We start from the raw sequence: 17,543 nt of genomic DNA on the forward strand, positions 1-17,543 counted from the left end.
CACAACATAGGAGTTTATTTTTCTCAGAGTAAAGACGAAGTACAAATTCGTGGGAAGACTATCAATAAACATTTCGAGTGATGACGGATTTATTTGGATTGATTCCACTGCGAAAATTTGAAGTGCTCAATATTAACTACAAAAATTCAATGAGATTGAATTCTAATAGGTTGTGTCCATATAATAACGTACCTATTTTTGTATACCTTACATTATTTTTAGATTTAAAATGTACCACTTAATATAACCGAACTCCATCTTACTTAGGATAATAATAGAGTTAATATAGCATCTTCGTCGGGATTATGATAACATAGCATATGGTCTTGATATCCCTTATAAAAAATGATGAATAAGTTACAACAATGTTTATAGCTGGATTGTCACCGCCTGGATTGTGAGATGATCCTCCTTATTAAGCCCAAGGATATCTCTAGAATTTAAACCAGAAACCGTGATATCAATTTAGACTTTGCCATTGATGTTAGTCTACATAAAGGAAGGTGAACACAATCCACTACAATTATAGCGTCGCTGGTGAGAGGTTGCAACGTGTCTCATTTATTAGAGATTTGGGTGTTACATTTGATTATAAATTATTATTTGATAAACATATCGATACTGTTGTCTCCAAAGCCTGGCGTATGTTAGGATTTATTATGAGATCAACGGTAGCTTTTTCAAACATTGCTGCAATTAGAAATCTCTATTTTGCCTATGTTTACAGCACACTTAACTTCTGCAGCGTCGTTTGGAATCCTCAGTATCTCTCGTATAAATCTAGAATTAAGCGTATTCAATCTAAATTCCTCAAACACCTTTGTTTTAAATTTTCCATTCAATACATTGATTACGAATCAACTTGCACTTCTTTTCGTATGTTAACCCTCAACCAGCGTCGCTTTTGTGGGGATATATTATATTTTTACAAACTTTTGAACAACAAGTGTGATTCTCCAATGCTTGTTGGTTCTATATGTGTTCACGTTCCTCCGAGATTACTTCGCTTTGATTTTCTATTTATGACACCTACTCCTAGAACCAATGCCTGTCAAAACTCTCCTTTATTGAGAATGGCAAGATCGGCGAATCGTGTTAACATAGATCTGTTTCAGCATTCGTTCTATGCATTTAAAAAACTGTTCTTTGCTGCAGTTGGTGTGTTGCCTCGAGCGTTCATTTGATATTTGATATATGATATATTTATATCACCTAAACTTTGTTTTATTTTTTTTCCTTTTAAATCACTTTTGTACCATTAATGTTAATTCATTATTATTAGTATTGTGAACTGTAATTCTATTTTATTTGTATACAATTGGTTGTTTGTGGTACAGTATTATTGGGTTCGACCTGTTTCTGTACCCACATGAAATAATTAAATAAATAAACATGATAGACGAGTAGTTGCAATACCTATTTTCAGTAAAGTATTGTCATAAATACGTTGTGTAATACCAGTATTCACCCAAATCATATCAGAATTATTATATTTATAAGAATTACAAATTGCCTCTAATTAAATTTGAAATTAATAGATGTTCTTCTATGACACAAAACACGTTGGACAAGTTGGAATCATAAGATAGAATAAAATGAAAAAGTAAGAACATATCAGGGAGGAAGTCAGCATTCTGAAATATTAGTACGACGATGACATATTGCAAAAACAACAAATTTTAAAAGAACTTTAAACCTTGTCAATGATTATAATAAATCTATGGTATTGGCAAAATCGATCAACACCTTGTTGACCACTACGTTGCCCGCTGGTTTTCTTTAAAATCCTAGAATTTCTTCTGCGACTTCACAAATAATATTTTTACACGTATTCAACTCGATGTTAGCATTTTCGTTTTTTACCTATTCCCATTTTTTCCATTTATGTTCTCTTTGTACGCTCTATTTCTGCTGTAATCTTTGAAGTTCTTTGAAACAAATTGAATTTGTCGTATTTTTGTCATTTTGTCTTTTTCACATTCGCCATTCTCAGGTTGGCGTCTTACATCAACAATAAACTGATCTATCATGTTGACAGTATGACTATTTGGGAATACCCACGTTTTCTTGTGGGTGTCTTTGCAATTAAGCCATATACTTACAAAGACCATATTGTAGCCTAGATATTGGTTCTCATTTAACATTTCTTGGGCATGAATGATAGGCAAATTCTAGTTCTTTGTAAAATGTTTCCTTTAAATTCTCCTATTTTCCATAATGCCTATGCGTAAAGAACATCATTTGATAGCATAGAGGAAGAGTATGATTACATGAAATCGTAATAGCAGCGATTGCGGCATTAGGTAGCCGGGAAATAGAAGAAAAATGCCAAAAGTCGTATTGGTCAGATGGTGATACCGAATTCGAAATAGAAAAAAACGAAAAATTATACAACACTGTGTTAAGCTCCAAAAGGCAAACTCAAAGCAAGTACTCTAGACTCAACACCTGCCTAAGAGAAAGAACAAGCATAGAAAGTTGGAGCATACTCAAAAATATTAGATGGGAAAATAAGCATATGAGACTATAATTAAAGAATCTTCGTTTGCACCTTAGCGTGGATAATCTATAATTGTATACTTTGAATTCTCTTAATATACTTGGTATACTTGACTAAAACCATAAGTTCCAGATCTCGTTCATCTCATCTCTTGTAGTTATTAAGTTCTGGGGTGCGTTCAGGCTATACAAAATCAGAGTCCTTACATCTTACAAAGATTCAATCGTGTTGTGTAAATAACAGTGTTTAGGCATGAAATAGCTTTGTAAAATTTAAATATCCAGATTTTAATACAAGTTGAATAAAATATAAAACCAAATTTCGGCTATTAATTATGAGTATTTTTTTTCTTTTCTAAATGTTTTGATAAGATGTAGGAGTTTTACAAAACTTCTCAATATGTTGTTTAACTTAACATTTAACAGCACGCCATAGTGATAAATAAATCATTGGGAAATTTATCTGTTTCGTTATTGACTCGTAACTCTTCTGAAGAGTAATGTTTTGGAATTTGTTTTAAAAGTCTTTGAAGTATTTCGGTATGAAATTATCGCAGTAAATTACAAAGCGAATTAAAAATTCGTGGAAATTTATATTTTTGTTGTTTCCCTATAATTCCGTCAGTTGCTATATTTACAAAATTAAGCTTGTTTTTATTTCAACGTTTTTATTAACTGTTTAACTACAAATTTCTTTTAATAAATCACCTTTTCTATAGAGACATTCTGTACGAGCAATATTCCAAGTTATTAACCCTTAACCACGGAGGTGCGATAAGCGGAACATAAATCCCCATAAAAGGTGCCGTCTGGCAGAGTACTTCCGATAGTGGAGCATAAAACCTTAAAGTACTTATGTACTTGTCGTAACCAATATCTCTAGATAATCCGTGACAATTATTGCCTAATTACATGAAACGACAATGTTATGAGCGTAACAACGTTTGAAAAATGAAAAGAGATTCAGATTTCGTTTACTTCGCCATTTACTGGATGACCAGAATCTTTGCTGTTTACACAAAAATGGAGATTTGGTTATCTATACAATTTTATTAATTCCAGTGTTTATTTTTATTTGTTTTAAAGAAAGTGAAATTGGTTTATTTCGATTCGTAACACTTTCTGTGTATAGATAAATACCAATCTATCTTGGAATTACTACTAGTTGCATTTTCTGAATTTTCTGCCAGTTAGTTGTTACAAAATTGGGAATATGCCAAGAAAAACAATTACTTATAGACGATCAAAATGTCTTGTTATCCCACATAGAGAAGAGATAATAACTTCAATAATTATAATAACTTCAAATGTCAGATCGAAATTGTAGAAGAATCAGCAAATAATAAGTTTTTTTGTGGAAAAGCAACATAATTTTGAGGTTCAATTATGAGCAGATAAATAAGATATGGAAATTAACATATAAATAAAAATATTCTTGTTAAATAGACATATAAATGGATTTTAAATAGATAATTCTCTATCTAAACACTAACTTGCGTTCTGACATTTTTTGTTCATGAACGAATTTGTACCACGTCTTCTTATTCTTAGTCAATCTTTTAGTTTCTTGCAGGGTACTTCCTCTCTTCTCCATTATGTTTCGTATTACCACGTACTAGGTTTGCCTCGGTCTTTTAGTCTTTCTTTTTCCTTGCATTACTGTTTTCCAGACTTGTTTTACATGTTTTAATACTTCTTGTATTCTGCATCTTGTGCAAATATCTCCACCAATTTATTTGTTGCTTTTGAAATAACTCGTTTAATGATCAGTATACAGCTCCTTTCTTACATATATAGACTCTTCTGATTTCTGAACCCAACCCAACACAACCAAACCAACCCAATCCAACCCTCTTAGCATATTTCAACCCACCCGCCTTCATCTTGTTCTTTTTTCTATTTGTAAGTACTCAAGTCTCATACATCCAAAGATAAGTGTTGATCTATATGTATATGACGATATCTCTCTTTTGTATTATATGTTATAATATAATCTTTCCAAGCTTTTTCTAATTCTAATACTTCACTGTCTTATTTTCCTTCTCAAAATACTTACATACTATGTTAAACATTTTCCTCGAATAAAATAATTTTTAACATTTATTTATTAATTTCCTACGAAGTGGTATTTAGTTACTCTGAACCAGGTAAATTCGAAACTCGTTAAAATAAACGTTCCACTAATTAGATTAATTAACACATAAACGTTTTTATTAATTAAAGATCCTTCAACAAATAACCGACGCAAATGAATCATTAGAGAAGGAATGTAACTCATCGAGTTATGCACCTTGAGTTGGCAACGCAATGTCTAACAACGACGATTTAATAAACTTTTCTATTTTATTTTTCCGTTCACGTATTCATACTTAAACCATCATCAGGAAGTAACACGATTAGTTATTCTTTAGCCGTACATTATCAATTCAATGCGTCTATTTTTTGCGCGTTATAACGTTTTATTTATTTTATTTTAATTTATTCCAGTTTGTGCCAAACCGGCAACTAACCCAGATGAAGACAGTTATGTTGAAGATGATTACGCGGCGAATGGAGAAAGTGATGCTGTCGATACTGATGATTACGGCGATAACGGAGAAGAACCGGAAGAAGAACTGGATCCACCTACGATAGAATCGAAACCTTTAAATATTACCGTTTATGAAGGTGCTTCAATTGAGTTGCCATGCGATGCTAAAAATGCCGGTAATTTTTTTTTGATTTAAAATAATTCTAAAATAATCATTTAATAACTTTATTTTAGATGCATATGTAATCATGTGGTATAAAGATTCAAAAGCAATCTCACAAGGAAAATCAATCTTTGGTGATAATCCCAACGTAATGGTCTCCACAAACAATATGCTAAAAATCAAAAATATCAACGAATCAAATGCTGGAGAATACATGTGTAAAGTTGTTATGTCTAGAACAGAAAACGTTAACGTTACTCATCGTGTTTTTATCGATGCGACACCAAAAATTATTTCTTTCACCGCTAAAGATAACAGAACGAAAGTAAATAAAAATATTTTTATCATATCAATATATTTTAAATAAACTTCTTTTAGTTGGATGTTGGCGAAACCATAAATTTAGTTTGTAAAGCAGCTGGAGAACCAAAACCAAAAATTAAATGGTATTTTGATCATAAATACCAAGGAATGCACGGTGAGCAAACCAGCGATATTATTGCTGAAGGAGAAGAATTAATCATCGAAAATATCGGTTATGATCGTACCGGAAATTATAGATGTTTAGCTGATAATGGAGCTAAACACCCAAGTCATGATTCTATATTTATTGAAGTTATTCGTAAGTAAGAAATGTAACAAAAGTAATTTGAGTTTCATTAATTTTATGTTTAGATAAACCTGTTGTTAACATCGAAAAGATTTATTCTGATCATACCCTTCGTCAATTGGTTTGTATCGTTCATGCAAGTCCCGTAGCTCAGGTTTATTGGCAAAAAGATGGCAAACATATTCCACGTAACGACCACACGAAACAATCCATAAAAGATCATGAACATCGAGTTACTTTTACGAGTTTCAAAGAATCAGACGAAGGTGAATACAAATGTATCGCCAAAAATAATATTGGAGAAGAAACGAAATCGGTTTTCATCCGCAGAGTTCCTGAACAACCACAACTCGTCTCTTCAAAATCGCACAAACCAAACGGATACGTTTTAGAATGGACTGTTCACTCGCATATGAGAATTGTTGAAAGCGTTATTAGTTATAAAGAGAAAGGAGTAAGTTATATAAAGTTTATTATTAAGATTAATTTTTAATTTGTTTTTAATTTATTAGCAAGATCACGAAAAAGTAGATATTGGCAATGTGACTAATACCAATTCAAAAAATAATTTCACAATTACCTACATTTTCAAAGATTTGAAAAAAGGTTCTTATGTGGTGACTATGAAAGCTAAGAACGTATATGGTTGGTCAACATTTTCTAATCAGGCTCATTTTGAAATTACGGGTAAGTTAATTTGAATTAAGATTTTTTGATGGCACTAATTATTGCTGCGTTTCGCACTTTCCCATTTTACACTGAATACAAAACGATTTTTTTTTGCTTTATTTCTAATCGTTTAATTATCGCGTGTTGTGGCTTTATTTTTATTTGCATTATTTTTATTATTAACACAGGACAGCGCCATTCACACAAAAATAAGCACCATAGCCCGCACACAAAAGGTATTTTTTTTATATTTAAAATATTTATTACATCTTTTTATTTTATATACATTTACTTATTTTTGCCTTGTTTTTTTATTTTCTTTTTTAGATATGATCAATAAAGCTGAATCACACACAGGTAAATGCACCTTTTTATTTATTTTATATTATATTTTATTAAAATTCAAAAATTTCTATTTGCCATCATATAGTGCCATCTCTATGCAATATGGCGGTTTACGGTTGAGAGTTAAAGTAGTATCAGTTATCAATAGATGGCAGAATATATTTACACAAAGAAATTGATTTTACTCTTTTTGAATATGAATTCAGTTGTACTTGGAACTTTTTTTCTAAAACCTTAACTTCTTAAAACTTAACACACCATTAATTGGGTGAATCATAATAAAAAACAACAATTTGTTGAACTTGTTTCATGTGAAGTATAATACTCAAGTTATCTAGTTTATAAAGGGCAGATAACGCCCTTTCCCCTCGAGTATATGGGTGATTAGTTAAAGTTTAATGTATGACTCTATAAAATAAACCATAAAGGTTCCACGTTTAGTAAAATCAAAATTGTAGCACTTGTAATAAACGGGACAAACTACATATAGTTCATTTTTTTTCAAGAAACTTCTTCCTATTATTTGATCAACAATATTTTGTAAACTCACGATTTCGCTCTTCATGGGAAGGAGTCCCAGTCAAGAAATTTTGTGGTCTTATCAAAGTTTAGAGTACAAACTCACGGTCATTCATATGTTACAAGATCACTGAACGCTACTTCAGAAATCTGGTGAGGTTTGTAAGAAGATAAACACGTACAAAATTCTACGTCTTGGGTTTGTTTAATTTGCAAAAATGGTTGGAAAAGAATCAAGTGTTACAAAGAATTAAATTGAAGCACTCCTTTCATTGTGCAGTTATGCTCAGTTTGAGAAATTCAAAATTGTTCTTCAAGTATTAAGGAAATCGTTAACCTTTAGGGGGCCGGGATTTTAGGTAACATATTGTCTGAAGAAAATCGATATAAAATGTACTTCATATGATATATTTATCATATACAAAGACTGATAACATAGACCACCACTTAAGTGGTGGTCCCGGTCCTCTAAAGGTTAAATATTTTCGAGGAAGTGTTTTACGTAGAAGATTAGTACAAAATTTATTTGTCTTAGATGGTTGGCAAAATATAAAGGTAAACTGTCAAAATATACAGGGTGATTTATAACATACGGAGCAGACTAAAAATGGAATAGAATAGAATATATACAGGGTGCCCATTATGTATGGAATATAGTATATATCTTGGTAGGTATCAACTTTATAAAAAAACATTTTATACAAAAGTTGTTTAATATTTGATTTGCCATAATAAGACAGCATTCAATTGTTTTTATTTCAGAAAACAAATGAGTAATGAATAACATTTGAATTTTTTTAAATGGCAATGTACCTTTTCGTTTGGCTCATTTGATAGAGATCTTTTTTCTCTTTACGATGACGTAAAATTTTAGTAGCCTTATACCAGAAAATTTTTGAAAAAATGTAAAAATTGTTTATTAAGAAAATTTAACTAATAACATTAATCCAGATATCCAAGATCGTCAAATACCTCGAAGTAACTCGAATTATTAGAGATCTACACTAATTTGTCGTTTATTTGTTTTATTTTGTATGTAAATTTAATTTACGGTAATAATTCGAGGTATTTGACGATCTCGGATATCTAGATTTTTCAAAAATTTTCTGATGTAAGGGTACAAAAATTTTACGTCATCGTAAAGAGAAAAGTAATCCCTATCAAATGAACCTAACGAACGGGTACATTGCCATTTAAAAAAATTCAAGTGTTAGTCGTTACTCATTTGTTTTCTGACTTAAAAACAATTGAATGCAGTCTTATTATGGCAAATAAAATATTAAGCAACTTTTGTATAAAATGTATTCTTATAAAGTCAACATTTACCGAGATATATACTATATTCCATACATAATGGGCACCTGTATTTATTAAATATGTAGATATTTATAGACAGGTATATGATATACAGAGTGATTCAAAAAACCGCTGACAGACTTCTAGGACAGGTAATATATCAAAAATTAAGATGAAAAGTCTTAATATACATGAGGTCGCAAATGGGTCATTAACGAGATATAGCGAGTCAAAGTTTCTTTAAAATTAAACATTATCTGCAATAAAAAGCCCTTTTTTAAAAATATTTTCAACGCCACTGCTAATTTTGTCAAACGGGCAGTATTTTCGTGTAAAGTAATGAATTATTTATCAATTGGCCTCTTACAAAACTTTGATTAAAACTACAGTTTTTGATTGGATTAACAAATTTTCTACAAACGTGTTTTTCTTAAAAACAATTGCTTTGATCAAAGTTTTGTAAGAGATCAATTGATAGATAATTGATCAGTTTACACGAAAATACTGCCCGTTTGACAAAATTAGCAATAGCGTAGACAATATTTTTAAAAAAGGGCTTTTTATTGCAGACAATGTTTAATTTTAAAGAAACTTTGACCCGCTATATCTCTTCGAAGTCTGTCAGCGGTTTTTTGAATCATCCTGTATATATATAACTACAAAACAAAAATAAAACAAAACAAAATAAAAAACTATTTAACAATTCGTGAAATAAAGTTTACAATCTCTCAATCATAACATTATTCTCTTATTTTCAATAGTTTCTAACAATTTCTTCTTAAATGCTGAAATAGTTGTTAAAAGGGTAGGTAGTAGGGGTCAAATTGAAGAGATTTTCTTAATAATGTTTTGTTAAAAACTTAATTAGTTGCATAGATATCGCATGTTAATTTTTTAAATAATTTAACGTCCATTTTTGAGAACCGCTGATATTCAGTAAAGAACAATTAAAATATTTGTCACACCATCAACCTCATTTTTGAAGCTGTAAAACTAAACAATTTATTGTTTCAGTAGTTTAGTTATTCTAGATAATACGTAATTTGTTAAAAGAAATAATAGATGTTAATTTATGAAACGTCTAATAATAATGTTTTAAATGCAAACTACTTGGATCTGCATCAACAACTTCTAGAATTTCTTCTTCTACATTCACGCCATGTTTCTTTGGTCTACCGCCACCAAAGCCTTTCTTAGGTTGTCTCTCTTCCCCGTGTCGATTTGGAAATTGTTTCAAATAGAAATGTCTTGCGTGTGCAGCGTTTTCTCCAGCAGCTCCATAAACAACAAGCACATCTACGTATTTCTCGTTACTGTAAATTGTCATTGTAGTTTTTGGTTTGTAATAGTTCTAATTTAGACATTAAATGACATTGTTTATTAATTGTTAAATGTCCGCTGCTAAGTAACCAAATCAACTGGATTAGCAGCGGTTCTCAACAAAAAAACACCAAACACGCGTTTAACTGCTATATTCCCAATATTTTATTATTTTTGTTAATTATGCATTGTTTAAATAACCCCGAAATGTTCGTAGTTTGAATTTAAACGTAGTGTAATACCGTATATGGTAAGAAATGCTCGGCCATTAATTCAACTTTAATGTTCTATATCTTTGTGATTATTAAGTTATGGTCAAAACATTATTAAGAAAATATCTTTAATTTGGCCCCTAGTACTTACCTTTTTAGTCTGCTCCGTATGTTATAAATCACCCTGTATATGGAACTCGAAGATCATGCTATATTATGACAACCTCAAAATCAAACTTTATGGTTGCCATGGACATAATAAACTGCAGTTTAGAAATAGGTTCTGTCGTTTATGTTCTTCAATATGTTGACATAAATTTTCACAAATGAAATAAGAGTGATCATTAATTGAGCACGCATTGTTCAGTGACAATGCAGAATCAATAAGTATTTGGACATATGTAACAGAAAACTTTATTTATATAAAGTACTTGATAGACCCTTCACGTGCGGCAATTACAGCCTCAACCCTCCTTGGCATGCTTTCCACAAGTACCATAATGGTTGCTGTTAATTTCTTCCTCTCACCTTGAAGAAGACGTAAATTCTTTCAAAGATTTTGGGCGGTTGTTGTACCCTTTAACTCGACGATCTAATTCGCCCCAGAGGTTCTCGATGAGCTCATCGCCTGTCAATTCGGGTAACCCCATTGTTTCCGCACCAATCGATGGTGGACCTCGCAACATGCAGCTAGCGTTGCCGTCTTCAAAACTAAAACAACCCTAATGTGGAAGCACATTACTGTCTAAAATTGTGCAGTAAGCGTTGGGGTTGAGGTAGTCAAGAGTCTCGATTCATACCAAAAGAAACACTGCCTGATCATAATCTCACCTTCGCTGAACGTTATTGTTGCCACAATGCATTCGAGCAGGAGGTGTTGATTACGAGCAAGATTAGAGCAACTCGGTTAGACTTAGTGATCAAAAGTTTATGGGCGACAGCACGACAAAAACAACACTCCTGGAATGCCTGTTGAAATTCCTAACGTATGAGGTCATCGATTGAGTGCGGTGCTTTCGAATTATTCTGGACAGTATTCGTTTTCTGTGATGCCCAATAATTACACCTTTCTCGAAATAACATTCTGCACTCTGTGACCTCTTGCATGCGAATAAAGCCATTCACTTTGATTTATTGGACGACATCATCGCCATATAGTGATAAGATAGATACTTCATCAATCATAATAAATGTTGGCAGAACTTCTATAAAGTTGCTTTCAAAATGTTTTTCGCTTTTGCTGCCAAAATACATTAGAGCGATGGCTTGACGTAAAATGTTACTATGAACAGGTACATTAAGAGTGCTGTCTTAGTCTTGCTCGTAATTTTCAAGTAAGTCCTAAACAACGGCATTCCAAATAAGTAAATCGCTCTCGCCGGCCATTAAGTATGTAGATCTCTGTATTTCAACCAAAAGATTTAACAAATTTAACAGAAAGCTGTATAAAGTTAATAAATTCATATAATTCTATTCAGTTTTTGTTTGACAAGTACACAAGCACTATTAGTACGATTTGTATTTAAAGTTGTAGTATCACAACAAAGTAGTTCCACTTTATCTGAGATTCAGCGATCATTATTTCAATATGAAACAACAATCGAAAGACGTTCTTCTTTGATTTTTCGGGATCAAAAGCTCGTAACACTTTTCCATCCCAATAAACAGTCACAACGCTTGGTGACTCATTTGTAAAATCAACTTTTAAAGCTTTTGTCCTGAGTGAGGACATACTTATTGGAAAATCGTCGGTATTACATACAAATACCTCAATAGTGGTTTTGATAATGCAAATAAAATCTCTCTTATTTAAATGGCTGTCAAGCATTGCTAATTTTGGAGTAAAGAAATGTTGCTGCTTAGATCTTTATCTTGTTCTAGGTGATGTATCTTCGATTAGCGTTGGAAAATCTGCTTGTAAATCCATATGTTTATCAGATGATCTGCGTCAATAGTTCTAATACGTGCACTTTCTTCTTTATCAACCAGTTGTTTGTCCAGGCTTGACATATGGCGATCCAAACAAATTCTATCTTCCAATCACACAGATTTTCCAAGGTTCTTACAAAGTCTTGTTGACTCACTTCTAATAAGTCTTGTGCACTTTTTTGCAAGTTTATCCAAACATGATATTTAATTTAATTCACGAGATTCTTCACGCAATTAGGTAAAGATGTAAAGATTTAGTAGGTATTTGTAGAGCGAGCTTTTCATTATAAGTTATAAGGGATTCTTTATCCGAATCGCTTATTTGATATGTAGCCATTTCAACCTTACTAAGTGGCTGGACCCTACTCGGTCCAGCCACTTAGTTGGTGATCTTCCTCTTGGTCTTTTGCCTTCTACATTTTCTTGGACTATTAATTTTTCCAGGTTATCTCCATCTCTTCTGATTATATGCCCAAAATATTATAGAATTCGCCGCGGGCAAATAGTGGACAATCTGTCTTTGATCTCAAGCTCTTTCAGTATAATATATTATCCTCATAAAGAATACCAAGTTCTTTTTATTTGTACTAACACACGGAGAGTTATCCTTACACCAAGGATCAATTATTTTCCACCCACTCTGCATTGTTCGTCTTCATAAGCACTTAAATGTTTTCACGAATTTCTTATACTGATACCTTTTTAACACTTTTGGCATTTTTTATTGTGCTATTTCCAACGTACCTACATGTTTTATGTTTCTTTTGAAGACGTCCTTTTTGATTGTACGTGAAGTGTCATTGTAAGGTTTTTTGTTAAACAATTTGTACAACCCCCTTCTCCAGATTCTTGTGGAATTGGGTTGGTTTAAACTCTATATTACAGACTACTAAATATACTTAAATAAAACTTGCTGGATTTAGAACCTAGAATTCTAATCTATACACAATATTTAACGACCCTTTACCTGTTGTATAAGTTGTATAGCTACTGGTGGGATCAGAACTGTTTTCATGGAGTGATTTTACCCATCCCCATGATTTGCTGCGATCTGATACTCATTGATGGTTACCTTAAGAGATATTTGGAGATGATAAACGTAGTTGTGCTATTTAGCTCCTGCCAAATAAAAAGTTTTATGGGCGTTCCTCTCTTTATACACTTTTTTTATACAACATATGCTATTTATACAAATGTAGTAAGACGCGGGGAATTTTTAAGAACAAAAGTGATAAAAATCGATTATTGAGTCTTTGATGGCCATTCAATTTTACAATGTGTTTATCAATAATTATATTTTTAATAATTTCCCAAAAAATGGATAAATCTTATTTCTAATAAATATTATTTATTACAGAATTAAAAGAACTGGAAAATCAAGAAGATACAGTCCGAACTGGTGAGTTTTTTTTAAATAGTCTCTTTATATTTTAAATTCTAATGTATTTTTTGTTAATTTTAGGTTCCCAAATATCAGATTCTGGTAGTTTAAATCTTTTACCATCAATTTTACTTATCTTCACAACCTTCATTTTATTACGACCTTGAGCAAACGAATAAATCAACAATTTGGACTTTTAAAAATTTGTGTTAAATTTCCATTTCTGGTGTAGCTTGCAAAGCGAAGAAAACCAAAGTATTTAAAAACAAACCACGTAGATTTAAGTTAAACTGGAATTTTAACTATTTTATTTCACCTCTTTTTGTTTATTTTGTAACTAATTTTTTTTTAATTCAATTCTTTTTTCAAGCGTGTAAATATTCTTATTTGTGCTATATTGTTCAATTTAAAACATTGTTTGCGTGCGATTTCTCATGGATATAATATGATTAGTGAAAAAATAAGTACGTTTTTTTTTTTTTGAAATATAGAAAAAATTGTTTTTGTGAATTTTTTTTTCTATTTCTGTGATGTAAATGTAATTCGCTCTGATAGTAGGTTTTATTTATGGGAACAGTTGCCATATGTACAGTATAAAAGAGAGAAAAACCGGACATCAAGAACAATATTATAATAGAATAATAATAATAAATTTTTTTTCTGTAATTACACCTAATTAGTTATCAAGAAAATTATCATTTACATTTTATATTATTAAATACATATTTGTAAATAATGGAATTACTTAAAATATTGTTTATAGCAATGTTTACATTAAATTAACATCATCACTTTTACGCAAATTCTTTTAATATGTGTACAATTGATGTTTTTTTTTAAATTTAAAATAAACCTGTGTTTTGTCTAGTCGACAGGTTTAAGTACACTTTCTTTCTGGTTGCTACGCTAAATAAGTGCGCTATAAAACATTAATTAGATTATTTTTATTTACTAAAATCTAATATCTTTAAAATGATAAGTAGAAGTTACATAATTTGTAAATAATATTGTTTTATATTCTATATTTTTGTGTGAACTTTTATTTATATCTCTTAGTACACATATAATATTAATATATCTTATATAAAAAAATTAAAAAGTCATAATACGTAATAATATCATATATTGATGAATTAAAGTATGAATGTGTTTTTTTGAATTGATTTAACAAGTACAAATTGTTCTTTATGCACAAAAAATATAATCGTGCCAAAAGGAAAAGAACTAGTAGCGGCAGTAATGAATTTTATAACGAAAATTTGTTAAATTGTTAAATCATTTTTCTCTTTTTTTCTATTACATTATTTATTTTTCTATTTTGTAAGTAAGTAGTGATAAAGAGCCTAAAGTTTCTTATATCCTTATAAATTGAACCAATGAGGACTGTTAAAAAGTAGAAAACAACATATTAAACAGGACTGAAGGGGAACTATAAAGATGCCTTATATACATTTTTGCAAACGAAATAAAATAACAAAAATATAACATTATCATTAGTTGTAATCAAAATTGCTTATATTATCAAGATTTAAATGAAATTTTAAAAGGTAACTCAACTAAATCAGTTAAAAGTTAGTTATCATTTTAAAATTTTATTTACATGTACAATGCGTAAATAAAATTGTAAATGTATGTATAATAAATAAATGCAGTTATAAAAGACAAATTTTGTATTTTTTCACAATTTCTTATTATTCTTTTAACAAAAATCTTTAAAATTGTAAATAAAAATGTAGTATATATCCAGCATTATAGCAATTTTAGTAAACACTGATAGATGTTTTTTTTAGTAAAGCAAGGTAACAATAAGAAAAAAATTATTCAGATTCGAATCTTGTACTCTAACAACAAGATGTAAGACCACGAATTCATCTAATTTTCACGTATTCGAATGTTTCTCAATATTTATGCATCTGAGAACAAAACTGTAACAGCAATATTGTTAAGAATAAAGGCTGCTACAATTTTTATACTAAATATTTTTCTCTAGAACGATCTGAATCGCATGTTTTACCAACAACAAGATCTCAAACCACGACTTTATCAAATTTTATCCTTTTCGAACATTTCTCGATTTTTATCCATCTGAGAGCAAAAGTATAAAAGAGCAATATTGTTAAGAATAAAGTTTTCTACAATTTTTATACAAAAACTTTGTTTCTAAAATGCTTCGAATACCGTGTTTTATTAACAACAAGATATAAAATCACGATTTCATCTAATTTTCACTTATTCGAATTTTTCTCAATATTTATGCATCTGATAGCAAAAGTGCAAAAGAGCGATATTGTTAAGAATAAAGTTTGCTACAACTTTTATACTAAAACTTTTTCTCTAAGACGATCTCAATCGCATGTTCTACCAACAATAAGATCAAAACTACGATTTCATCAAATTTTCATCTTTTCGAACATTTCTCGATATTTATCCATCTGAGAGCAAAAGTGCAAAAGAGCGATATTGTTAAGACTAAAGTTTTCTACAACTTTTATACTCAAACTTTTTCTCTAAAACGATTCCAATCGCATGTTCTACCAACAATAAAATCAAAACTACGATTTCATCAAATTTTCACCTTTCCGAACATTTCTCGATTTTTATCCATCTGATTGTGAGAGCAAAAGTGTAAAAGACCAATATTGTTAAGAATAAAGTTTTTTACAACTGTTATACAAAAACTTTGTTTCTAAAACGCTTCGAATACCGTGTTCTATCAACAACAACATATAACTACGATGAAACCACGATTTCATCTAATTTTCACTAATTTGAATTTGTCTCAATATTTATGCATCTGATAGCAAAAGTGCAGAAGAGCGATATTGTTAAGAATAAAGTTTACTACAACTTTTATACTAAAACTTTTTCTCTAAAACGATCTCAATCGCATGTGCTACCAACAATAAGATCAAAACTACGATATTATCTAATTTTAATCTTTTCGAACATTTCTCGATATTTATCCATCTGAGAGCAAAAGTGCAAAAGAGCGATATTGTTAAGAATAAAGTTTGCTACAACTTTTATACTAAAACTTTTTTTCTAAAACGATCCCAATCGCATGTTCTACCAACAATAAGATCAAAACTACGATTTTATCTAATTTTCATCTTTTCGAACATTTCTCAATATTTATCCATCTGAGAGCAAAAGTGCAAAAGAGCGATATTGTTAAGAATAAAGTTTGCTACAACTTTTATACTAAAACTTTTTCTCTAAAACGATCCAAATCCCATGTTCTATCAACAATAAGATCTCAAACCACGATTTCATCAAATTTTTACCTTTTCGAACATTTCTCGATTTTTATCCATCTGAGAGCAAAAATGTAAAAGAGCAACATTGTTAAGAATAAAGTTTTCTACAACTTTTATACAAAAACTTTGTTTCTAAAACGCTTCGAATACCATGTTCTATCAACAACAAGATATAACTACGATGAAACCACGATTTCATCTAATTTTTACTAATTCGAATTTTTCTCAATATTTATGCATCTGATAGCAAAAGTGCAAAAGAGCGATATTGTTAAGAATAAAGTTTGCTACAACTTTTATACTAAAACTTTTTCTTTAAAACGATTCCAATCGCATGTTCTACCAACAATAAGATCTCCAACCACGATTTCATCAAATTTTCACCTTTTCGAACATTTCTCGATATTTATCCATCTGAGAGCAAAAGTGTAAAAGAGCAACATTGTTAAGAATAAAGTTTTCTACAACTTTTATACAAAAACTTTGTTTCTAAAACGCTTCGAATACCATGTTCTATCAACAACAAGATATAACCACGATGAAACCACGATTTCATCTAATTTTTACTAATTCGAATTTTTCTCAATATTTATGCATCTGATATCAAAAGTGCAAAAGAGCGATATTGTTAAGAATAAAGTTTGCTACAACTTTTATACTAAAACTTTTTCTCTAAAACGATCCAAATCCCATGTTCTACCAACAATAAGATATCAAACCACGATTTCATCAAATTTTTACCTTTTCGAACATTTCTCGATTTTTATCCATCTGAGAGCAAAAATGTAAAAGAGCAACATTGTTAAGAATAAA

At 30.4% G+C, this 17,543-nt stretch overlaps 1 protein-coding gene across 3 annotated transcripts in view; it reads left to right on the forward strand.

Annotated features, from left to right (window-relative positions):
* Window positions 1-13,983, forward strand: part of LOC111425718 (lachesin-like) — a 77,077-nt gene extending 63,094 nt beyond the window's left edge. The window contains exons 2-10 of one of the 3 annotated variants that reach the window (XM_023059938.2): window positions 4,987-5,205; window positions 5,264-5,517; window positions 5,571-5,814; window positions 5,868-6,256; window positions 6,315-6,489; window positions 6,660-6,707; window positions 6,799-6,828; window positions 13,450-13,491; window positions 13,555-13,983. In XM_023059938.2, coding sequence (XP_022915706.2) covers window positions 4,987-5,205; window positions 5,264-5,517; window positions 5,571-5,814; window positions 5,868-6,256; window positions 6,315-6,489; window positions 6,660-6,707; window positions 6,799-6,828; window positions 13,450-13,491; window positions 13,555-13,640 — 1,487 coding nt within the window. In that variant the 3' untranslated portion in view covers window positions 13,641-13,983. The remainder of the gene's footprint in view (window positions 1-4,986; window positions 5,206-5,263; window positions 5,518-5,570; window positions 5,815-5,867; window positions 6,257-6,314; window positions 6,490-6,659; window positions 6,708-6,798; window positions 6,829-13,449; window positions 13,492-13,554) is intronic. The other 2 variants (XM_023059939.2, XM_071200853.1) reach the window with 2 other exon arrangements.
* The last annotated feature ends 3,560 nt before the right edge of the window (window positions 13,984-17,543 follow it).

Source organism: Onthophagus taurus, chromosome 1 (assembly GCF_036711975.1).
Source record: "Onthophagus taurus isolate NC chromosome 1, IU_Otau_3.0, whole genome shotgun sequence".
Classification (NCBI taxonomy): Eukaryota; Metazoa; Arthropoda; class Insecta; order Coleoptera; family Scarabaeidae; genus Onthophagus; species Onthophagus taurus.